The sequence below is a fragment of the Saccopteryx leptura genome, chromosome 13, assembly GCF_036850995.1.
Source record: "Saccopteryx leptura isolate mSacLep1 chromosome 13, mSacLep1_pri_phased_curated, whole genome shotgun sequence".
NCBI lineage: Eukaryota > Metazoa > Chordata > Mammalia > Chiroptera > Emballonuridae > Saccopteryx > Saccopteryx leptura.
The window spans coordinates 24,910,110-24,935,624 of record NC_089515.1 but is presented as its reverse complement, the minus strand read 5'-3'; the positions used below and the strand labels follow the sequence as shown (position 1 = coordinate 24,935,624).

The window sequence follows — 25,515 nt, the reverse complement described above, 5'->3', positions numbered from 1 at the left end:
TATTTCCCCTCTGGCGAATTTGCCAAACAGGCCTTCACTGAGGGAGGTTTCTTGTGGTACTGGGAGGCAGAGCTCAGAGGAAGAGGGAAATGGCCTCACCTGTAATGGCCAGCCTTCAGCCCCCAAAGGGCCCCTCTGCTGTGTGATTCGGGTAGGGGTCCCAGAGATTTACATCTTAATCTCCTGGTTAGGATACTTCAGGAAGCTAGAGAAGAAGGGAGAGGGAGGAGCTCCTCTAACCACTGGACTGAACAGCTGGGCCTCCGACTGAGGCCTCATTAGCATCTGAAAACCCTCCAAAGGGGGCTGAGAGCTTCCTGGGGTGGGCACTGGGGCCTGAGTGCGAGACCCGTGGTGGCTCTGCACAGAATGGGGCCGAGCATCCAGAAATAAAGACCAGACTGGACTCAGGAATGAGCCCTTTGTAGCTTTGTCCCAGGCTTGAGAACTGTGACCAGACCTCTTTCATTGTTAAGAAAGACTGTTTCTTGGCCACAGCAGAGCTAAGAAGTCTCGTTCTCCCTCCAGGCAGGGCTAGGGAAGAAAACCCTGCCCTGGGCCGGAAGGTAGTTTGCCTCCTGCTCTACACCTTTCTGTGGGTAGTTACGCTTTCCCTTCACCTGCCCCCTTTTAACTCAGTCGCACTTTTTGCCAGATCTTGATCACACACACTCAGGAAAGTGTGTTGGTTTCCTTCCTAGGGTCTCCCCTCCCAGCTGCCCTAAATTGGCACTCCTTCCCAAATTAAGTGTACCTTTTGGTCATTCTTCATTTAAACAGTTTAGGTTTGCACATCCTTTATTTATTTATTTATTTTTCACACCCTTCATTTCAAAATAAATGTCAGTTCTGGGTAATAAAAGGTCATGGCTCCAAACTGTTTCAGTCATTCCCCTGTTTCCAGCCTAAGTCCCTTCTAGGTTTGGGATGTGTTTCTACCAACCAGATGTCAGTCAGCTAGACCTGCCTGGGGCACTGGAGGGAACCCGCCCAGCTCTTTCTTAAACCAGGAATGATGGTGCCACCTACTGGCAGTTGCTGTCAGCTACAGGCTCTGTGGCTGGTCCTGTTTCCCCGTGAAGGGATTAGGACCTGGGTGGGAGTAAGCGATGCTGTATTCCAGAACGGGAGTAGTAACGTGCAGCAGTGGCAAGCACCCTTAGTAGGCACGCTGTTTCCTGCTTACAGATAAGAAACAGGCTTAGAAGTTGTGGTTGTACAGGTTTCCCAGAATCACAACGTATAAGGGGCAGAGGCAAATAGGAACAGGGCTTTCCCAACTGCAAAATTAACCCCGATTCGCCAAAACCAGCAGGAGATTTAGGTGGCAAGTGGACAAGGAATTCAATAACATGAATAGTGAGGATTCTTCCTTCTTCAGATCTCTGACTCAATCCTGCTGATTTTGTCAGTTTGATGTGACTCACTCTTTAAACCTTTAACAGTTCTTTAACCCTTGATCATTTCAGTTTTAACAATGTAAGATAAGCAGCAGTATCTGCTAAAGACTTAAAATATTTTGTTTTCATTCAGTTAGTCTGAAATTATCAAATTACCTTCTACTTTATGGTAAGCAACACTGATTTTCTCTATTTAGTGTTGTGATAGGAGACAGTTTTAGGGAGGAAAGCACAGGTAATATACAGGTGGTACACAGATATATGTTAAAAGTCCTGCTGGTGTTATGGGTGACTTAAAATTTTGGGAAATGTTACACTGGCTTGCCCCGTGACCGTGAGGCAAGGTCTTTCTTTTTTTTTTTTCTGAAGCTGGAAACGGGGAGGCAGACAGACTCCCGCATGCGCCGGACCGGGATCCACCCGGCACGCCCACCAGGAGGCGATGCTCTGCCCCTCCGGGGTGTCGCTCTGTCGCGACCAGAGCCACTCTAGCGCCTGGGGCAGAGGCCAAGGAGCCATTCCCAGCGCCCGGGCCATCTTTTGCTCCAGTGGAGCCGCAGCTGCGGGAGGGGAAGAGAGAGACAGAGAGGAAGGAGAGGGGGAAGGGTGGAGAAACAGATGGGCGCCTCTCCTGTGTGCCCTGGCCGGGAATCGAATCCCGGACTTCCGCACGCGAGGCCGACGCACTACCACTGAGCCAACCGGCCAGGGCAAGGTCTTTCTTCGTTTGTAGAAAATGAAAATGTTGGACTAGGTGATCACCCAGGGCATGTAGACCTCTGATATGCTGTCATGTCTGGGCATTATGAGTCAGGCTCCTCCCAGGCTGGGCTCTTACACAGAGGAGGTGGACATCACACATTTTGCCTCTCTCCCAGATTCCTCCCTTTTGCCTGCTTTCTTTCTTTTTAACATCTTTATTGAGATATAATTCACCATGTTATTCACAGTTGTGAAACCATCACCACAGTGAATCCTATAACATTTTCATCACCCCAAAAAGCAAACTCATACCAGTCGCTTCATACTCCCCCTAACCATTTCTGTCTTAGGCAAACACTAATCTATCTGTCTCTGTAGATTTGCCTGTTACGGAAATTCCGTATAAGTGGTATCATCACATAATGGCCTTTTGTGACTGGGTTCTTTCAGTTATGTTTTTAAGGTTCATGAAGCACTGTATCAGTACTTCATTTTTATTGCCAAATATTCCGTTGTGTGGATGCATTATATTTTATTCATCCGTTCATTAGTTGATGGGCATTTGGGTTGTTTTCACCTTTGGACTATCATGAATAATGTTGCTGTGTGCATTCATGCACAAGTCTGTATGGACATGTTTTCATATCTCTGGGGTCTATCCTAGGAGTGGAATTGCTGGGTCATACAGGAATTCTTTGTTTAACATTTTGTGGAATTACCAAACTTTTCAAAGCTGCTCTATTTTACATTCCCATCAGTAATGTATGCCAGTTCCCATTTCTCCACACGCTCACCAACACTTACCTTTTTTTATTTTAGCTGTCCTCGTGGGTATGAAGTGATGGTATCTGATTGTGGTTTTGATTTGCATCTCCCTTAATGGCTAAGCATGTTGAGTATCTTTTAATGTACTTATTGGCTATTTATATATTTTCTGTGGAGAAATACTGTTTAGATCCTTTGAGCATTTAAAAATTGTATTACTTGTCTTTTTATATATTCTGGATAACTTTCAGATATATGATTTGCAAATATTTTCTCCATTCGGAGGGTTGCCTTTTTAATCACTTTGTAAAATAATTATGGTTAAATATATATAACCAAAAGTTACCATTTAAATCATTTCTAAGTGTTCATTTCTGTGGTATGAAGTACATTCACATAGTTAGTTGTATAACCAACACCATCATCCATATGCAGAGCTTTTTAATCTTCCCCAGTTGCAAATCTGTACCCATTAAACACTAACTCCCCCCGACCCCGGCACCATTACCCTCTTTCTCCAGCCCCTGGCAAGTAGTATTCTACTTTCTTTAAAAAAAAAATAGAGGAGGGAAGATAGACAGATTCCTGCATGCACCCCAGCTGGGATCCACCCAGCAACTGCTATCTGGGGCCGATGCTCTGCTCATCTGGGACCATGCTTGCAACTGAGCTATTTTCAGTGGCAGAGGCTCCACGGAGCCATCCTCAGTGCCCAGAGCCCATGTGCTCGAACCAGCAGAGCCATGGCAGAGGAGAGAGAGAGAGAGAGAGAGAGAAGAGGGAGGGGTAGCGGTGGAGAAGCAGATGGGCACTTCTACTGTGTGCCCTAACCAGGAATTGAACCCGGGACTTCCACACACCAGGTAGACAATTTAGCACTGAGCCAACCATCCAGAGCTACTATTCTACTTTGTCTCTATGAATGTGACTACTCTAGGTACCACATGTAAGTGGGACCACACAAAATTTATTTTCCTGTAACTAGCTTATTTTACATAGTGTGATGTCTTCAGGATTCATTGATTTTGTAGCATGTGTCAGAATGTCCTTCCTTTTTAAGGCTGAAAAATAAACACATTTTGTTTATCCGTTCATCCAATGAGGAACATGGGGGATTGCTTCCCTTTGTTGGCTATTTTGAATAATGCTGATGTGAACATGGCTGTATAAAATATATGTTTGAGTGTCTGTTTTCAATTCTTTTAAGTATATACTCAGAAGTAGAATTGCTAGATCATATGGTAACTGTGTTTAACTTTAAGAAACCACCATAGTGTTTTCCACAGTGGTCGCACCATTTTACATTCCCTTCAGCATGGCACAAGGGTTCCAATTTTCCTACATTCTCATCAACAATATTTTCTGGGTGTTTTGTTTGTTTGTTTGTGTGTTTTATAATAGCCATCCCAGTGGGTGTAAAGTGGTATCTCATTGTGGTTTCGATTTGCATTTCTGTTCATTTTCTTGATGGTGATGTTTGCAGAATAAAAGGTTTTAGAAATTTAATGAAGTCCAGTTTATTTATTCTTTGTTGTTTGTGCCTTTGATATCTAAGAAAATATTGACTAATCTAAGGTCAGAAAATTTATTCCTATGTTTCTTCTAAGAGTTATATAATTTTAGCTATTACAGTTATGCCTGCAATTCATTTTTAATTAATTTATGCTTATAATGCAAGGAAGGGTTCCAACTTGATTCTTTTGTATATGGATGTCCAGTTGTTTCTACACCATTTGCTGAAAAATGATTCTTTTCTAGATTGAATTGTCTTGATGCTCTTGTTGAAAATTAATTGGCAATACATGTAAGGTTTTGTTTTGGGACTCTAAATTCTGTTACATTGATTGAATGTTTCTCCTTGTGCCGCTGCCACACTGTCTTGATAACTGTACAATTGTAACAGGTTTTGAAATAGAGAAGATTAAGTCTTTTACCTCTGTTCATCTTTTTCAAGACTATTTTCATTATTTGGGTCCCTTACATTTTCATATGAATTTTAGGATCATCTTGTGAATTTCTGGGGGAAAAAAAAGACATCTGGCATCTTTATAGGGATTGCATTGAATCTGTTGATCACTTTGGGCACTGTTGCCACTTACCAATATTAAGTCTTGATCCATGAACATTGGATAACTTTCCATTTATTGTAGATCTTCTCTGATAACTTTTTTTAAATTTTATTTACTCATTGATTTTAAAGGGAGAGAGAGAGAGAGATTGATTTGTTGTTCCACTTATTTATACATTCATTGGTTGATTCTTGTATGTGCCCTGACCAGGGATCAAACCTGCAACTTTCATGTATGGTACCCAACCAGGACCTCTGATTTCTTTCAGTAATGTTTTGTGGTTTTCAGGTACAAGTTTTATACTTTTTCTGTTAAATTTATTCCTAAGGATTGTATTCTTTTTTTAAATTTTTTATTTATTAATTTTAGAGAGGAGAAAGAGAAGGAGAGAGAGAGAGAGAGAAAAGGATAGGAGCAGGAAGCATCAACTCCCTTATGTGCCTTGACCAGGGAAACCCAGGGCCTCGAACTGGCGACCTCAGTGTTTCCAGGTTGATGCTTTATCCACTGCGCCACCACAGGTCAGGTTGTATTCTTTTTTATTCTACTATAAGTGAAAGTTTTCTTAATTTTATTTTCAGATTGTTTATGCTGGTATATCGACATACAAGTGATTTTTGTACATTGCTCTTGTGCCTGGCAACCTTACTGAACTTGTTTATCCTGATAGTTTTTTTAGTCGATTCCTTAGGATTTCCTATATCAAAAATCATATCTTCTGCAAATACAGATAGTTTTATTTCCTTTCCTAGTTACCTAGATTTTAATTTCTTTTTCTTGTCTAATTGTCCTGCTTAGAACCTCTAATACAGCGTTGAATAGAAGTCGTAAGCGTGGGAATCTCTGTCCTGTTCCTAGTCTTAGAGGGAAGTAGTTCCATCTTTTCACCATTAAGTATGATGTTAGCTATAAGTGTTTTTTAGAAGCCCTTTAACAGATTGAGGATGTTCTTGTCTATTCCTAGTTTGAGTGTTTTCATCATGAAAGAGTTTTGGATTTTTCCAAATGTTTTTCTGTGTCTATTAAGATGATTATGTGTGTTTTAAACCTTTATGCCAGCCTGACCAGGTGGTGGCACAGTGGATAGAGTGTTGGACTTGCACGCGGAGGACCCAGGTTCGAAAATCTGAGGTCACTGGCTTGAGCGTGACTCACCAGCTTGAGTGCGGGGTTGCTGGTTTGATGACCCCATGGTCGCTGGCTTGATCCCAAAGGTCTCTGGCTTGAGCGCAAGGAATCACTCGCTCTGTTGTAGCCCCCCCCCCCCACACATATGAGAAAGCAATCAGTGAACAACTAAGGAGCAGTAACGAAGAATTGATGCTTCTCCTCTCTCTCTCTTCCTGTCTGTCTGTCCCTTTCTCTGTCTCTGTCACAAAAAAGAAAAAAAAAAACTTTATTCCATTTATATGGTATATTACATTGATTTTCTTATGTTGTACCAACCTTGCATTTCTGGGTTGAATTCCACTTGGTCATTGTGTGTAACCCTTTTTGTATGTTGCTGTGTTCAGTTTGCTTGTATTTTGTTGAGTATTTTTGTATCTATGTATCAGAGATATTTATGGCTTTCTTTTCTTATAGTGCCTTTGTCTGATTTGGGTATCAGGGTAATAATGACTTCATAGAGTTAATTGTGAAGTGTTACCTCTTCTTTTATTTTTCAGAATAGTTTGTGAAGAATTGGGAGTAAGTCTTCTCTAAATGTTTTGTAGAATTTACTAGTGAAGTCATCTGGGCCTGGATCTTTTATTCTGGAGGAAGCTTTTAATTACTAACTGAGTCTTTTTACTCATTGCATTGTTTCTAACTTGTAGATAATGCAACCTACATACTTATAGACATGCACCTACATACTTATAGACATGTAAAAGGTGAAAGAGAGAGTCTGGAAAGAGTGGTACAGCAGGAATTTGGAAATTTGGGGGTTTCTAGTTGGCTCTGTCTGGAGCCATGCCCTCTCTTTCCTTTATTATTCCATGTCTCTCAAAGCAAGACACTTCTCCCTCCTGAATAAAATGCTTTGATGTTAGGGCCAATAACCCAAGTCTGTCTCTTAGAAAAAGTGGTGCGTAACTTCACCGGACACTGGAGGGAGTTAATATTTAGACCAGGGGTCCCCAAACTACGGCCCGCGGGCCGCATGCGGCCCCCTGAGGCCATTTATCCGGCCCCCGCAGCACTTCTGGAAGGGTACCTCTTTCATTGGTGGTCAGTGAGAGGAGCATAGTTCCCATTGAAATATTGGTCAGTTTGTTGATTTAAATTTACTTGTTCTTTATTTTAAATATTGTATTTGTTCCTGTTTTGTTTTTTTACTTTAAAATAAGATATGTGCAATGTGCATAGGAATTTGTTCATAGTTTTTTTTATAGTCCGGCCCTCCAACGGTCTGAGAGACAGTGAACTGGCCCCCTGTGTAAAAAGTTTGGGGACCCCTGATTTAGACCAAGACAAGTGAGAGCAAAAGTTCTCTCAGGCCTTCAGGTGAAAGAGAGAGAGAGAGAGAGAGAGAGAGAGAGAGAGAGAGAGAGTGTGTTTTCTGTCTTGCTTCAAATGTTGATTAAAAAGTGAAGGGAGCCTGACTGGGCGGTGGTGCAGTGGATGGAGCGTCGGACTGGGATGCTGAGGACCCAGGTTCGAGACCCCAGGGTCGCCAGCTTGAGTGTTGGCTCATCTGGTTTGAGCAAAAGGCTCACCAGCTTGGACCCGGGGTCGCTGGCTTGAGCAAGGGGTCACTCGGTCTGCTGAAGGCCCACAGTCAAGGCACATGTGAGAGGGCAATCAAGGAACAACTAAGGTGTCGCAATGCGCAACAAAAAACTAATGATTGATGCTTCTCGTCTCTCTGTTCCTGTCTGTCTGTCCCTGTCTATTCCTCTCTCTCACTCTCTCTCTGTCTCTGTAAAAAAAAAAAAAAAAAAAGTGAGGGGACATCAGCTGTTGAGATTCCCAGATCTTATGTGATAGACCAGAGTGAATTACCATACATTCATTTTTTTTTTTAAGTGAACCATTTAGTTTCTGGAATTTAGGAATATATATTCAAAAAGTAGAGTTGTACCTGACCAGGTGGTGGAACAGTGGATAGAGCATCGTTCTTGGACGCATAGGACCCAGGTTTGAAACCCTGAGGTCACCAGCTTCAGCGAGGGGCTGCTGGCTTGAACATGGGATCATAGAAAGGAATGATTTTTTTTTAATTTATTCATTTTAGAAAGGAGAGAGAGAGGGAGAGAAGAGAGAGACAGAGAGAGAGAAGGGGGAGGAGCAGGAAGCATCAACTCCCATATGTGCCTTGACCAGGCAAGCCCAGGGTTTTGAACCGGCGACCTCAGCATTTCCAGGTCGACGCTTTATCCACTGCGCCACCACAGGTCTGAACATGGGATCATAGAAATGACCCTATGGTTGCTGGCTTGAGCCTAAAATCACTGGCCTGAGCAAGCAGTCACTGGCTCAACTAGAGCCTCCTGGTCAAGGCACACATGAGAAAACAATCAATGAAAACTAAGGTGACGCAACAAAGAATTGATGCTTCTCATCTCTCTCTCTCTTCCTGTCTGTCCCTCTCTCTCTGTCTGTATCATTGTCTGTCTCTCTCTATCTCTCTCTATATATATAAAAGTATAGCATCACCTGTGGTGATGCAGTGGATAAAATGTCGACCTGGAATGCTGAGGTTGCCAGTTCAAAACCCTGAGCTTGCCTGGTCAAGGCATATATGAGAAGAGCAACTACTATGAGTTGATGCTTCCTGTTTCTCCTCTCTCTCCTTCTGTCTCTCCCTCTCTCTCCTCTCTAAAAATCAATCAATAAATTAAAAAATTTAAAGTATAGCTGTAATCATTAATTTTTATATCTTTACTCTTCTTTTTATTTAACTTTTGTGATAGACTGTCTATTGTCTATGCAAAAGTCAATGAATCTACTTTCTGCCCTCTTCCCATTGATTGAGGCTAAAAATGCCAAATTCTTTTTTTTTTTCTTAGAGAGGAAGAGAGGGACAGACTGACAGGAAGGGAAAAAGATGAGAAACATCATCTCATGGTTGTGTCACTGTAGCTGTTCATTGACTGCTTTCTTGTATGTGCCTTGACTAGGGGCCTCAGATGAGTCTGTGACTCCTTGCTCAAGCCAGCAACCTTTGGGCTCAAGCCAGCAACCATGGGGTCGTGTCTATGATCCCACACTCAAGGTGGTGAGCTCGTACTCAAGCTTGGTGAGCCTGTGCTCAAGCCAGCAACCTTGGGGTTTCGAACCTGGGTCCTCAGCATCCCAGGTCGACGCTCTATCCACTGTACCACCACCTGGTCAAGTGATACTTATTTTTCTATACTGACTTTTCTAGGCTCCTTTGCACTTTGGAGTAGCCATTTTATTTTGTTCAGGCCAGCAAGATGTAGAAGTTTGTTGGATGATTTCTGAACAATATTGTTTTTCCTAATAAAAGAATATGTGAAAAAAGTCCCTTTTCTTCACCCATTTTCTTTCATTCTTGTTTGGATGCTGTTAAGTGAGAATGTGATGCTTTCAAGATATCTCCTAATATATATAGCCTGGTATTCATACCCACTTTTTTCCCCTCATCATACCAGGATTCATCTGTTGGTGTTCATATCCTTCTGTTGGGAACAGTAAAAATCCCAGGTGTTAGACTACACCTTGGTTCAGCAATCTTAGTACTTGAGTTCTGGCTAGGAAAGAATTCAGGGGCAAGATTAGAATGTCACTGAGGGCCCTCACAGGTTGGTGCAGTGTATATAGAGCATCATCCCTGTGTATGGACGTCCCGGTTCAATGCCCAGTCAGAGCACACAAGAGAAGCAACCATCTGCTTGTCTTCATTTCTGTCTCCCCATTCTCTACCTCTTCCCTTCACACAGCCAGTCGCTCAGTTGGTCCAAGCGTCTGCCCCGGGCACTAAGGATAGCTGGTCTGGTCTGAGTAACAGCCTCACTTGCTGAGAAAAGCTAGAATTGATTCTAGCATCAGCCCCAGATAGGGGTTGCCGGGTGGATCCCAGTCTGGGTACATGCAGGAGGAGTCTGTCTGTCTTCTTTCCTCTCACTTAAAAAGTCACACACACACACACAAAAAGTCACAGATGTAGAAGAAGTGAGCTGTAGAAGAAATGGGCTCAGGAAACAGCTATAGAGGCAAAAGAAGGGCCCTTGGAACTTAGGAGAAAGAGAAGGGCAGGGAAAACACGCCTGTGGGGAAGGGAGTAGGGAAAGGCGCAAGCATGCCCCTTAGAGAGCTGCTCCATGCAGCCCTGGCCAGTTAGCTCAGTTGGTTAGAGCATCTTTCCAGACACCAAGGTTGTAGGTTTGACCCCCAGGCAGGGCACATACCAGAAGCAGCCAATGAATACACAACTAAATGAAACAACAAGTGAATGCTTTCTACACCCCCACCCCCATCTTTCTCTCTGCCTTTCTCTTGTCTCTAAAAAGAAAGACATTTTTAATAGTTACAAAAAAATAATGAGGTAGTTTTTTATGTGCTGATGTGAAATGATTCCAAGATATATGAAAAGTACAAAATGGTGTGTTGCCATATAGATGGAAGAAAAAAATGGAACCTACAGATGCATACAGTCTGGTAAATACAATACAGTGTTCCTTTGGAAGGGCACCCAAGGTAAGAGTCAGGTGGTGGAAGACGTCATACCATGTGGGTGGTTTTTTCCTTGTTATGCTACATTAATTTTTTTTTAATGTACTATACCTGTGTGGAATTCAATGGTGAGGCTTTAAGGTGGCCATGTTTGCACATTTTTCTATCAGGCAGCCTGGGCACAGTGTCTGTCCTCATGGAAACAGCCCTCCCCTCCAGGCTGAATGTCTCTGCTAAGGTGTGTGAGGCACAGTTCAGACCTCCGTTCAGTTCAGGCCTCCAGTGTTCCTCCCTGAGGAGCCATTCTCTATCTCTCTACCTGGGGGAGACTGCTGACAGATCTCATGGGCCCTGCAAGGTGAGGGGTTCTCTTTTGAGCACAGTTTTAGCAGTACATAAACCCCGGTCTGTTTTTCCTAAGGTGAAAGGCTTTTACTGCCCTTCAGCTTCCCTGTGGACTTCCGTTCAGGTGGCCCCACAATAAAGCACTTTATTCTTTCTTTGTAGGCCCAATCATGGCTCCTCTCCTCCCCCAAATAAGCGAAGGTGCTGGGGAAGTGGAGCAGATGCCAGAAGGCTTTGGGCTTGCCAGGCCACACGAGCACGCACACTAGCAGCCTGTCCTTTTCTGTTGAATGCTGGCAGAATTGGCCCCTGGAATGCATTTGGTTTGGGGGAAATATCCACACTCTTTGCTGTCATCTGTGTGAATGTTGCCCTTCCTCCACAGGCTGCCTCCAGCCTGGGCTCCTCAGATTCCAGGTTGAGTTCTAGGCCTTCGTGTAGGGCCTCAACTACCGAGGACCCTCCTGTCTCTCCCACAGAGAACACCTTCTGCAGTGGGGACCATGTGTCTTGGCACAGCCCTTTGGATAACAGTGAGTCAAGAATTCAACACATGCTGCTGACAGAGGACCCGCAAATGCAACCCGTGCAGACACCCTTTGGAGTAGTTACCTTCCTCCAGGTGAGGCACAGGTTGGACAGGGGCCTGAGCCTTGCCTGTGAGAAAAGCGCTGGGAAGACAGGAGGGCATGATTCAGATGGTCTGATCTAACCTGCTAGGATGGGAGAAGCGGGACAGGGAAGGGTGCGTCTGGGTAGGAGAGAGTGGTTGTAGCCGAGGGGGGTAACAGGGAGGGTATTTCTGTGACCCAGTTAAGACCCAGGCAGCCACAGGCCCAGGAACTCCCAGCAAGAACTCAGCTTTGAGGTGTGCATGCACCCCAGCTGCAGAGGGCCTCTTTGTGATCCTGATGGCGTCTGTTTGAAGATTCAGCTATATCTCTTGAGATTCACTAATGGCTCAGGCCCTGACAAGGACGGGAGCTTTTCTTTCAGTTGCTAGGGTCCTTTGGTTGTCATTTCAAGCTTAGAGTCTCAAAACCTCCTGTTTGCATTCACCATGATCCTAGACCAGGCGGGAACATCTCCCTGGACCTCCCCTGCTTCTAGGGACATGGGTTAGGGACCCGTCCTGAGTTGGCAGGGCCCTGATTTTCTCTTCCACAGTCTGGGGCTAGACTCTGTGTCACCAGATACTTGACTTATCACAGCAGGGCAAGAATCAGGCCTCAATGCCACCTCTGTGGACTCGTCCATATCCCGGCCAGGTAACCATTCCCTCCTAAAGGAACCATCTCATCTTGGATGCACTAGCCCTGATCCCAGATCCTGCCTATAGTCCCATCACTTGAGGTGACACTGACAGCCTGGATAGCTGACCATCTGGATGGATGGAAGGAATAGCCATTAATGCACAATGACAATCTTGTCCCTGACTTTCAGATCGTTGGTGTCTGCACTGAGGAGCTCCATGCAGCCCAGCAGTGGAATGGGCAGGGCATCCTAGAGCTGCTGCGGACGGTGCCCCTGTGAGTACACACCCCTCCCTACGAGGTGGGTGCCTGGCTCACAGGCCTGGGTGGGACTCCTCCTGCCCCCCCGGGGCCTTTCCCTTCCACTGCTGTTCAGGCACTGGTTTTTCACATCAGAGCTTCCTGACAACTCACTCCCCGATGGCCCCTGACACTAACCAATCCCTGTGTGTGGGCCTGGGGCAGCAAGCACGGCAGGCTGTAGGCCCAGCCCAGACCCTCCTGCCCCCTTTCTTTGTCCACAGCGCTGGCGGCCCCTGGCTGATAACTGACATGCGGAGGGGAGAGACCATATTTGAGATCGATCCACACCTGCAAGTATGTCTTGAGTGAGGAAAACCTTTCTAGCACACTCTGCCTAGGCCTCTTCCAAATAACACTGGCTTTCATCCTGGGAAGACAGAGGAGTTTTATTTGTGAGTGAGTAGAAATATGGCATGGTTTGGAACTTGTCCCCTGAATTCTGCAGAACACATAGGGGGCAGAGCTTTCAGGCCTGGAAAATTGGTTTCAGACACATACATGTTTTTGCACTTAAAAAGAATAATTTCATTGTATGCAAATCATATCAATAAACTTGACTTAAAAAAATAAGATCCCCAGCAACTAAATCAATATAGTGGATATTGCTTGCCAAGTATTCAACTTCCCATATTCCCCTTTCTATAAAGAACATAGACTTTCTTTTGGGGAGCTATCCCACCACTGTACCAGACAAAATAGGTGATATTGACCCCCAGCCCAGCTGCAGTGGGGAGCCCTAATTGGTCTAATGACCTTACTTGCTTTTTAGATACATTTCCATCTTGAGCAGTCAGACACCAAGCTCCTTCTTTGGGTTGGCTGGCATTTCTTCATGTATAAAGGAAGTCTTTCTATACACAGGCCTGCAGGTGCCTACTCATGTGGCCCAGCTTATAGAGTCTCAGTGTCCTCTGGTTTTTTCAGAAGAAGGACTCTTTTTGTATGCAGGCAAATTTTGAAAGCCGCATAAAGCATACCTTCCTTTCTTATGGGCTACTTATGAAGCAGGAGCAGCAGACAGCTAATAATGTGTCTGACATGTCTGCCTCTACTTTCCCCCTGCCAATTGCAGGTCATTGCCATCTCTGAACCTTTTATGCCTCAAAATCTGGTAGGCCACAGGCAATGGCCAGGAGTTACATGTCCTCTAGGAGAGACAAGAGGTGGCAGGGAAGACGTAGCAGGTAGACACACAGCCAGCACTCCTTGTGTTCTCTACTTAAGACCTGTGAGTTCTTGGGTAGAAACCCTACTCATTCACAGATGATGCTCCTCTATTTTCCTGCTGCCTTTAACACGGAAGTTGTTCAAAGTGCTGCCAGGATCCTTTGTTATCTCCACCTTAAACTTGGTTTCCTTGTAGCTTCTGTTTAGGCAAGAACCAGGAGCCACCAAGGGTGTGTTTCCCTAAGCCCCTGTTCTGCAGCCACACTGGGATCCAGCATGGGACACTGTGGGCTGTTGTTTTTCCCCTGACATAAGTGCCAACAATTGAGAAAGAACCTGGTCCTTTGAACTAGTAGGGTCAGCAGCCTTTTCTCTGCATGCCAAGAATAGTTCTCTTCCTAATCTCTAGGCTCCCCTGAGACCAGCCAGCAGGACCAAGAGCACCTAGTAATCTTTAAAAGCAACAGGCGGACCTTGGTGAGAAAGTCCAGCTTTCTTTCCTGGTGGCTCTGTACGCCAAGTGGGAACTCTGCTCGCATGTGCCAGCCTGGGGCCTGCTGGCAAGGGGTTCCTTTTAGAGCTGGCTCCTGGCCCTTTGCTCCGAGCTCTGCCACTGACTAGTTATGTGCCTGAACTAGTCCCTTCACTTCTCTGGGTCTTCACGCTTTCTCTTTACTTATAAAGGAAGTGGGCTCAGTTAGTTAAGCCAAGAGGTGTCCTTAGCTCTTTGCTTCAGTGGGAGCCTCAGGGTGGCCCTTAGAGAGGGAAAAGTTCAGACTCTGTCCTGAGCAAAGTAGGGCCCACACGCTCCTTCCTGGAGCAGAGCTGCTCGCTGTCTTCAGCCTGTCCCTGTCACTGCTCAGTCCCAACTTTGCCCAGGCTAATGGTCGCACTGGAAAGGAGAGTGTGGTGGATGAGCAGGAGGCATCCTGGGCAAGACCTGGTCTCCGGAAGTGAGGCCCACACACAGCTTACCGTGCTTCCCCAGCTAGGCTCCCTGGCCAGCGGCTGCCGGTTCGGGGCCCGTGGAGGCTGGGAGGGGGCGTGCAGGCTCTTTTTGAGGTGCTCACTCAAGAGCTTTATTTGGCCCACGTGGTTGTTTATGAGCAAGGATTTGGATTAAAGGTGACCTTTAATCCAAAGCCCAACATCACAGAACTGTGTTTTACCAGAAACATAGTTCGGGTATAGCTTTTCCTCGCGGCCATTTGGAGAGTGTTTGGACTCAACAGTGCCAAGGGCAGCACGAAAGCAGGGCCTTAGGTGGGATCTGTAAATGGTTACAGCCCTCCAGGCCCCCATTTCATTCCAAGAAATGGTAAAGAAACTCCATCCAGAGTCCTTCTCCAAACAAGTTAGCAATGTAGGAAGTCCTGCCCTTCTGCTCTCTAGTGGTGCTTCTCTGTGCGACCACACCCCCTGCTGTTAGAAGAGGGAACTGCAGATGTGGAGCCTAGGAGAAGTTGGTCTGAGTCCTGGCCTCTCCCACGTGTGGCCAACTTCCACCCGGTACTCTGTAGCAGCAACTGGGGCATTCTCCCTGGATGATGGGAGGAGAGGAAGGACCACGCTTCTCCTCAGGGAAGTAGTTTCTGGCTCTGTCACATCAGCAACTCAGGCCCCATGCAGTGAGCAGAGTTGAGGCTCCGAAACAGGTGTGAAGGTCTTTTTACTGGAAGGTTGACGATAGAGGAGAAGCTTCCCCTGGGCTTTTCCTTCTTCCTGGCTTCCCTTAGTCCCTGGTTCACCCGGAGGAGTGCGGTGGCTGGCAGACGTGCATGCGTTAGTAATCAGGGCAGAACAAGACCAGAGGTCCTGCTCTTCTAGCACTTGTCCCCTGCTCAGCACCTAAAAGGGCTCAGTAAATACTGGAAAGGTAGTGTTGATGTTGGGCCACTGGTTCGCTGAGGGAACTCTGGCTCTTTCGTTCTTTCCAAGCAGGAGAGAGTTGACAAAGGCATAGAGACAGACGGCTCCAATCTAAGCGGTGTCAGTGCCAAGTGTGCCTGGGATGACCTGAGCCAGCCCCCTGAGGACGATGAAGACAGCCGGAGCATCTGCCTAAACACACAGTCCCGGCGGCTCTCCGGCAAAGGTAGGAGCCTCGCCCGGCCTTCCTCTTTCCCTTGCTCCCGACCTGGTTTTCAGGCTCTATAGGATGGGTCTCGAACATAAACAGCCCATTCAGAGTTTCTTTCCTGGCAGGATTTAAACAGCATGTGAAGTCTTCCACAGGGTGGAATTAAGAGAGCTTTATTGACCCATTTCTCCTGTGTTTCCTGTGTGTATTTCAAATGCACCGCCAGCAGTGACCATTGTGTTTTAGATTTATCCCTTGCAATCTGAGGTCATGGAGGTGAATGGAAGCCATAGAACAGTTACAGGAAAAGGCCGCAGTCCACCCAAGTACAAGAGAACAAGCATCGGCCACCCACAGAATTGAAACCGGGCCCAGCTCTGGCCTGAAAGCCATGCCAGACCCGAGGATCACTCTGGCCTCAGGCCCTCCCAGGCCTTAGACAAGAGAGACCTGAGTGTGAGACCAGCTTGCAAACTACCCCACCCCACAGTGTGGCAGATGCAGTGTTAGGACTGTGGGCAGGGGACACTGGACCCATTGCATTCCGGGTGAGGCCTTGGAAAATAGGATATGGCTCTTTTGCTGGAAGCTCATCGTGTTGGTGTTGGCTGTAGAAACAGTTGTGGTTTTTAGCGAAGGGCATCCGTAACTAACTGTAAAGGAAAAGCAGCTACTTACAAATATGTATGTTTACAGCTTCTTTTTCTGCTTCCTTTCTCTATTCCTCTACCTCTTCTCATTTTCTGAAGAGTAAGATACAGTCCTGAATAACATACTTATGAAAGGGTTTTTCTTTCTATAAAGGACAGCTTACACCCATAGCACAAGTATCTGACCGCTTTCTTTTTTCCTGCTTGTCCTAATGGTGTGCCAAGCCCATATGAGGTTTCAAGAGAACATATATAGTTATTAGAATCATTCAGTTGCTTTTGACAAAAGTGGTAATTTAAGAAGGAATTCATAGTCTCATCTGAAATGTTACTATTATTGGATATTTTTTAATTATAAAAGTAAAGTATGCTACTACAACAAGTTAAACAGTTAGAAAAGCTAATAATCATCTCCGTCATCCACTCTGAGCCCATCCTTTGAGCAACCAATGTTAGTTTGCTTTTTTGTGTGTGTTTGCAGTTTGCAGAGAGAAGTCTTAGACAAAAATCTCAATGTAGGTACCGGACCAATAGGCCTTGCCCAAAGACCAGCAAAGCTCCTTGTAAAGAAATGATCCCACCCAGGGACTCCACTCTCATCTCCTGGCCCTTGCTAGAGCTGTGGAGAGGCAGGGTATCCTGGGCCAAGGTGGGGAGATGGCTTCAGCATCTCCCTGAGCCAACCCACAGGGGTGGAGTGGCAGGAGCATATACCCGCTGGCCACCCAGAACCCAGAAACTTGTGTAAGAGACAGCTGACCATTCATGCCAAGGTACTTGCAGCCCTTACAGGCATCTTGATTTCAGTGGGCAGAATCTGTGGATAGTCTTGGGCATTGACAAAGGCCTTGGCAGTCATTGTCTGGAACTATGTTAAGGTTAAAGCTGGGGTCTGTGATTCAGGAAGGGAAGTGACGGTGGAGAAGAGTCCTGTCTTGGAGGGTGCCCTTCTGAAGTCCAGAGGCCAGCCCTTGCTCTCTATAAGAATGGAACTGTTTAAACCCTGACTAGTGGTGGCGCAGTGAATAGAGCAGAACTGACCAGAAGTGCAAAGGACCCAGGTTCAAAACCCAGAGGTCACCAGCTTGAGTGTGGGGTCGACAAGATTGTATGCTTGCTGTCTTAAGCCCAAAGGTCACTGGCTTGAGCAAGGGGTCACTGGCTCAGCTGGAGCCCCCCGATCAAGGCACACATGAAAAGTTATCCAGAAACAACTGAAGTGCCACAGCTACGAGTTGGTGCTTCGCGTCCCTCTCCCTTCTTGTCTCTCTCTCTCTCTTTCACTTTTACTCTGTCTCTTTAGATCAGTCTGAGAACACAATGCCCTATCAGCGCTGTGTCCTCGTGCTGCACTCTCTCAGATCTCACAGCTAGAGCACACTCAGGAGGCCTTCATAGGGCCTTCCCCCAATGCATCTGCAGAACAGGTTCCAAGGGCCGAGGGTGGAGGGTGCTAGGGGCCCGACTGGCCACTGGGCAACTTCCTGGTGTTGTTGCAGACACGGAGCAGATCCGGGAGACCCTGAGGAGAGGACTGGAGATCAACAGCAAACCTGTCCTTCCGCCAATCAACCCTCAGCGGCAGAATGGCCTCACCCACGACCGAGCCCCGTAAGTTTCCTGCCCGCAGAAGGGGTTAGGACAGCTTCCTGACAGCCTTGTTTCAGGGCTGGGATAAGGGGACAGTTTTCGTCCTGAAGGTCCTGTTTCTGTGGCTTACATGAGAAAGAACAGTGCCAATAGCCCTTGCTGGATGGGCCCAGGGTCCGGGGACCACAGATCTGTGGATCATAGGAAAGGGCCTCAGGGACCCACCAGAGCAGGAATATAAACATTAGTAAATATTTACATGGGCCATGTGAGCAGACGGGAGGCCAAGTTGGGGCAAAATCTGAGTTGGGGCCTCCCAGCCTCGTGGGAGCCCATTGTGCTGAGCACAGCTCCCCTCCTTATCTCGGCCTCGACCAGAGTTGCCCTTCCTTCCTTCCTGGAGCCTGGTCTCCGGCTGATAGCTGCAACCCCAGGGGCCTCGCTGTCTGGCCAGCCCCACACTGGACGCCTGCTGCTGAGGCCCTTCTTCCTGCCTCTCTGCTGTGAGGCCCAGGGCAGGGCAGGGAAGTCCCTTGCAGGCCTCTGCTGCCTGTCCAGGGCCTCCATGGTCCTTGGGAGAGACTATGGCCACCCCAGAGGTCAGATCCGTTTCCTGCTGACCCCTTTTCCTCTGATAGGGGACAAATGGTGGGCAGGGCAGGAGCTGGGCACCCGCTCTGCTCTTAGTCCCAGAGAAACTCTAGGGAATAGCTGCTGGCAGGGGATACCCGGAGCTGGCAGGGCAGAGCAGGAACCTCGCCTGCCAGGGAGGAAGTTGCTGTGCTCTGGACTAAAAGGGAAGCAGCTCACTCCTGCAAGACCAGGGTGCTTTGTCCTTCTTCTAAAACATCTTTATTACACACTTGCAGTATGGCAGGCTCAGGACCCAGGGGTCCATCTGGGGTGTAGGCTGTTTGGTAGCACAAGCACAATTTAAGAACATAATTAATTGGTGTGCATCTGGCTGTAGATGCAGTTTGTTAGAAATAGCTATTTCTTTCCATTCTAGCCCCAGATGCTCATCCACAGCCTCAGAAGTGGTAGTGATTTAATACCCCACAGAGAAACCAGTCAGCATGATCAGCTGTGGTTATGGAGGGCTTCTCAGAGGAAGAAGAACATGGAGGGACCCTGAAAGTACCCTAGAACTTTACCAAGCAGGGGAAGGAGCTGACAGGGATGGAACATGGAGGCCTAACTGGTTAAAGTTCATGCAACCTGGGAGCAGATTGTGGAGACAGAAGTTATTCTGGGGAGAGGCCAACTCGAGGGCTCACCATGCAGAAGCCAGGAGAACTGAGCTCTTAGGCAGGAGCCAAGAGAAGCCTCCACTGCCACCTCAGAGCAGTTTTCAGCTCCAGCCAGTGGGTTTCTCCAGCCAGCTACCTTGAAGTGCTGGCTTAAGGCACCGTGATATTCCCTTGGCAGTAGCAGATGGCCAAGCTGGGTCGTGGGGCATCTGGAACCTCTCCACCTGTGAGTCTGGACCCTGTCCCCAGACCATGCTCCTTCTTGTGCCCTGAGCTTGGCTTCCTCTAGGCTCCATTGGCAATGGTGATAGGCCAGGAGGTACTTGAAGGCTTAAAGGCTCAAGTAGATTGCCTGTAACTCTTAGACAGTCCAGGTGGCCCTTCCAGCTCTGGAAAGCCCGGGTTTCTAGACAGAAGGGCAGGGACTCCTGCAGAGACATACTCCTTTTGCCCCTCTTGTGTATCTGATATAGATCTGAGGTCTCATTGCCTGTCTTAGCCAAACTGCCAGCTGCTGTGCCTTCCAGACATTGTAAGGCGTTTCTGCATGCATACATACAGCCCAAACTCGGCTCCTCCTGACTGGGTGGTAGGCACCAGACCTGGTCCGAGGGCTGTCTGTAGACGCCAGGCAGAGGCTACAGCCTCCACATTTGCCCTGAGTTGGCTAAGCTACAGAGAGATGGGTGGGAGTAGACCAGAAGTGCCAGCCCTTGGGGCATCTTCCTTCCCTGTGCTCAAGTAGCCAGTCAGGTCTCCCAAGTGCCTGAATCTGCAGTTTGGAGGGAATCAGAACATTTCCTCTGAGGTTCTCAGTACTGGTAACCAATTTGTTAGCAATTGGTTGAGAAATGAATGGTTCATCCTCCTTTGTGAAGAACATTTCCCAGCATACCCCTCAAGTCTCTGAGGACTCCAGCTCCCTATTATCTCAGGGATCAATGATGATGGACTCAATTCAGATAAGCAAGCACCGCTGTAATATCTGTGCTTCCCATGCTGGGCCTTGACCCCATTTCAGATGAACCACATGGATCGTGACTGAGAAAGCCGACCCGAATGTGCTGGCTCCAGTGTTTGCTCTTCTCCTTGCGGGCGAACAGTCGGCGCGGGCCTTATTGTGTCTGTGTGCCTGGTTTTCCTTGTGTCAGGCTTTCTGGGCTGGGGCACTCTGACACGGGTTTCGTGAGTCTGAATGTGACCTGAAGAAGCTGCAGCTCCCAGGAGCTGATGGAGCCTGGACATTAGCAGCTGGGCTCCAGCCTACTTGGGGAATCAGATACTTGTTTTTTTTCATACTTCAATAGCACCTAACACTTAAATTGTACCTAATATGAGCCAAGTGATGTTCCAGTTGCTTCATAGCATATGAATTTAGTTCAGCCTCATAGTCACTCTGTGAAGTAGGTAATCTTACAGATGAGAAAACGGATGTACAAAGGCTAATAAGCAACTTGCCTAATGTTAGAAAAGGGTGGAGCTTATTTATGGCAGACTTATCAGCCATTAACACAATGTGACCTTCCTTACCCCATGATCAGGGACCCCGTGAGGGACACACAGGACTGTCCCTGAGGTAGAAATAACCCTCACTGGTGGGCCTCATCTAACTATATAGTTGGAGCTTGAATAGAGAACTCACATGACATCCAGGACAAAGCTAAAGCCCAGTGTTAGAAGCTTACTGTGCATATATAACCCTACAGAGGACATGCCGTCAGCCTCGTGCTTCCAAATCCCAGTAATAATGAGCTGTGTCATAATTGGCTCATTTATATCAGAACTACTTTTTGATGCAAAGCCTTGTTTTCTTCATGTTCAGAAACAAAACCAACCCTATCTCTGGCCCCTCCCCCACCTCAGCAGTTGGGAATTAATTTCTTCCTTGAGGCCTTACTTCCTGCTTCCCAGAAAGGCAGGCCCCTCTGGGCAACCTGTTTCTCTACCACTATCCCTTGCCAGCCCTCCGCCCACTGCCTTCCCGGAAGGAGAGTCCTTGGCCTCTTTGGGGCTTCTTCCCACATTTCACAACCCTCGCATTCCAGCTGTGAAATTTATATCTGGCTTTTCCCAAGATGATCAGTTGAGAAAAGCCTCCTTGGCCTTTGCTGGCGCCTTCTTTCCCACCGCCTGCCTGGCTGAGTTTGGGAAGCATGGGAAGCAGCTCGTCTGTGCCACTGAGGAGATCCTGGCTTAGAGACTGTGCCTGCCAACACTTGTCGGGACCTGGGGAGAAATGTCACTAACATCTTCTCTGTCTGAGGTTGCCTGGTGAAACAGTGCTCTGCGGAGTCTGGCCCTAGCTCCCCAGTCCCCCTACAGTGAGTCGTAGGATGTGAATGTCGGGCACTTCATATGGGGAGGATTGCATTTCTATAAACCGTTACTCTGGTGCTGGGAACCTGCAGCAGTGTCACAGGACCTCCTTCTCCCTCTGCCAGTGACTCACTGACTGAGTTGAGGGACATTATGGGAGCTCTATGGGTCGCATACCCTTCCAGAGAGGGCAGGGTTCACATGCATGTGTATACACATGTGTTGGTAGGGAAGGTTCCTGACTGTGGGAGAAGCTCTTTGTAGTTGAGGTGCCTTTAAAAAGCAAGCTAGCCTGACCAGGCAATGACTCAGTGGTTAATGTTGGACTGTGATTCAGAGGACCCAGGTTTGAAACCCTGAGGTTGCTGGCTTGAGTGCGGGCTCATCCTGCTTGAGCGTGGGCTCACCAGCTTGAGCACAGGGTCATTGGCTTGAGCATGGGATCATAGACATGACTGCATGGTCACTGACTTGAGCCCAAAGGTCACTGGCTTGAAGCCCAAGGTTGCTGGCTCGAACAAGGGGTCGTTTGGTCTGCTGTAGCCCCAGGTCAAGGCACATATGAGAAAGCAATCACTGAACAACTAAAGTTGAGCAACTATTAGTGGATACTTCTTGATCCATACCCCCTCCCTCTCTTTCTGTAAAATCAGTAAATAAAATCGTTTAAAAAAGAAAAAAAGAATAACCATCTTTGTTGATCCAAATTTCTCAGTCTTCTGTAATTGCACCAATACCTTTTAAGGTTTTCTTTTCGCTTTAATTTCCCAGCGCACACTCCCTGGCCGGTTGGCTCAGTAGTAGAGTGTTGGCCTGGCGTGCAGGAGTCCCGGGTTCGATTCCCGGCCAGGGCACACAGGAGAGGCGCCCATCTGCTTCTCCAACCCTCCCCCTCTCCTACCTCTCTATCTCTCTCTTCCCCTTCCACAGCCAAGGCTCCATTGAAGCAAAGTTGGCCCAGGTGCTGAGGATGGCTCTGTGGCCTCTGCCTCAGGCACTAGAATGGCTCTGGTTGCAACAGAGCAGTGCCTCAGATGGGCGGAGCATTGCCCCCTGCTGGACATGCCGGGTGGATCCCGGTCGGGCTCATGCGGGAGTCAGTTTGACTGCCTCCCTGTTTCCAACTTCAGAAAAATACAAAAAAATAAATAGATTTTCCAGCACGCGCGCACACACACACAAATTTCTCTCTACTTTTGAGTGTCTCTGCTCCCATTTGTTTGGCCTCTTGGATGGGGTGACTTTGCTGCTTGAATCATGAGTAACTTATGGCCTGGCTAGGGAGTCATCCTATAGTGGAAATTGTGTTTTGTTTTGCTCATTCTTGAGGCCATGAACATTAATTAGGAGAAGAAAATGTCTAGTTTGCATCCAGTGAATTGGGTGAAGGGAAGGAGTTTCCGTCTGGGAGAATAGCTGGGCTGTTGCTATCACCACTCACACACAGGGTGATCTTCAGTAACCCTGTTCTAAAGGTCTGTGGCATCAGCGGAGCGGCCAGCTCGGGGCCTGCATGGCACACTGACCCCCTCGCCCCTCCCACACTGGAAAGTACGGTGTCACTGGAGCGAAAACCCAGGAAGAAACAGGCCTGCTCTCAGGGCCGCAGCCAGGCTCTGTGGAGCGTGGAGGAGGGACCCAGACCTCTGTGATCCACATGTCGTGCAGAGTGCCTTCCTTGATGTGCCTTTCTCAGAAATACACATTTGAAAGGGCGAAGCAAGGGGCTCCACAGCAAATCTCGTTCAGTGAATTTTTGTTTAAACTCCATTCTCTGCTCTTCTCCAAAAAGAAGAAGCCACGGCCATTGTTAACACCCCAGTCTCAGAGTTCATGGCCAGCGTGTTGAATTCTCCATCCAACATACATCCCTTCATCCTCAAGTTGCACAATCAGGAGTATTTTTATCACCCATCCTTGATATTCATGGTCACCCAACACTTCAGCAGTGAGTCATTTCTCCAAAGAAGGGAAAAGGAAGGCTCAAAGGTGAGAGCCGAGAGGAAATAAATCAGTGTCTCAGAAAACAAAGCCGAGGGCCTCAGCTAGAGTGGGTTCATTTAGGAACGCAGGGGTCTTAGTTGACCCCTCGAGTCAAGACTGCAGGCTGAGGACAGAGGTCTCTGGTGCTGAGGAGTTGTTAGTTAAGGAATCCCTTATTTTTATTTATTTTTTGTATTTTTCTGAAGTGAGAAGTGGGGAGGCAAGAGACGGATTCCCGCATGCACCCGATCAAGATCCACCCTGCAAGCCCAGTAGGGAGTAATGCTCGGCCCCTCTGGGGCATTGCTCTGTGGCAACCGGAGTCATTCTAGTGCTTGAGGCAGAGACCATGGAGCCATCCGCAGCACTCGGGCCTTTGCTCCAGTGGAGCCTTAGCTGTTGAAGGGGAAGAGAGAGATAGAGAGAAAGGAGAGGGGGAAGGGTGGAGAAGCAGATGGGCGCTTCTCCTGTGTGCCCTGGCCGGGAATCAAACCTGGGACTTCCACATGCTGGGCTGACACTCTACTACTGAGCCAACCTGCCAGGACAGGAATCCTTTAATCTTTAATGTAAAGTTTTTATTCTTTTTCATCCACACTCTGTCCCACTATCCCATCTCATTCCATCCTTGGGATATTCGCAATGAAAATACTGCTTTTAATCATTTGGTTATTGGTTGACCAGCACCCTGCCTTTTACTCCTGATATTGTCTTTATCAAAGAGTTTCTCAGAATGACAGGGTGGCTGAGCCTTTTGCTTAACAGTAATTGTGGAGGTGAGCTGGTGTCCTCATCCCCACCCATACCCTGTTCTAGTCCCGCCCTGAAGGTGGATTTGCAAGCGATTCTTTCTCTGGAAAGTTCAGAGCTTTCGTCAGCAATCAGAAAGCAAAAGGAATAATCTCTCCAACTAGAGGCAGAAGCCAGAGGTTGGGCTGGGCTCAGCAGGCCAAACCAACTTTATTTCTGAATAGTTGCCAACCCCGATGCCCTGGTTCCTGCTCCTGGGTGTCCCCAAGGAGAAGGTCCTAAATCATGTGGCTAGTGCATACGTCACCACTGTCACGGGACTAGGATTATGGCTAAAAGGAGTCTTGGTGGTTAGGCTTCTTTTCACGGTGCTGCCATTGATAGAATATGATCAATACCCTTGGGCTAAAATGGAGAAATTAAGACTTCAATCTAAAGAGACCAGAGTGAAGAAAAAAATGGCTAAGATTCTGTCAGGCTGTGAAGTGCTGGTAGGGTAAACAGGCATGTAATATAAACCAGTGTTTTCAACTTTTTTACGCTTGAGGACTGATAAAAATAGGAGAAGTATTTTGGGGCCCACTAAGGCAGAAATCACCCTGAGCATAAGCAAATTGACTAAGATCAGTAGATGTATAATCTTTTTTTATTATTATTATCAATTTTAGAGAGGAGAGACAGAGAGAGAGAAGGGGGGAGGAGCAGGAAGCATCAGCTACCATATGTGCCTTGACCAGACAAGTGCAGGGTTTCGGACCGGCGATCTCAGAGTTCCAGGTCGATGCTTTATCCACTGCGCCACCACAGGTCAGGCTGGGTCTATAATCTTCATTACAACATCAGCGTGGTTAACTCTTGCAGACCAGAAAGAAATTTCTGGCAGACTGGTTCACAAACTGGTGGTTGAAAAACACTGGTGTAACTATACAGTACTAGAAAACAGGAGTTCATTTTGACGCGGAAGGAGAGTATTTTTGGATACATAAAACGTCACCTTATACCGTGGAAGTATAAATATAGAATGTGTTATGTAGACAGGTGGTAAAGGAAAGATTTAGATCAATTCCTGAATTGCCAAGGTATGCCTCTAAGCTATCCCATAAACCACCCGTTGGTTCTCCCAATATAGGCAGAATCCTCTGCTAGACAGGTTTTTGTGGCCAACAGGGCAGTTTTGTTTTTTGTTTTTTTTATTATGTGAGAGGTGGGGAGGCAGAGACAGATTCCCACATGCGCCCTAAACGGGATCCAGCCGTCAAGCCCACTAGGGCAG

General features: G+C 47.3%; 1 protein-coding gene across 2 annotated transcripts in view; it reads left to right on the top strand.

The window, feature by feature from the left end:
• Positions 1-25,515, top strand: part of SUFU (SUFU negative regulator of hedgehog signaling) — a 122,632-nt gene that overhangs the window by 69,724 nt on the left and 27,393 nt on the right. Inside the window, exons 4-8 of one of the 2 annotated variants that reach the window (XM_066355962.1) lie at positions 11,380-11,522; positions 12,344-12,429; positions 12,678-12,750; positions 15,565-15,718; positions 17,853-17,964. In XM_066355962.1, the coding sequence (XP_066212059.1) occupies positions 11,380-11,522; positions 12,344-12,429; positions 12,678-12,750; positions 15,565-15,718; positions 17,853-17,964 (568 nt within the window). Of the gene's footprint in view, positions 1-11,379; positions 11,523-12,343; positions 12,430-12,677; positions 12,751-15,561; positions 15,719-17,852; positions 17,965-25,515 lie in introns of both variants that reach the window. The other variant, XM_066355961.1, reaches the window with a different exon arrangement.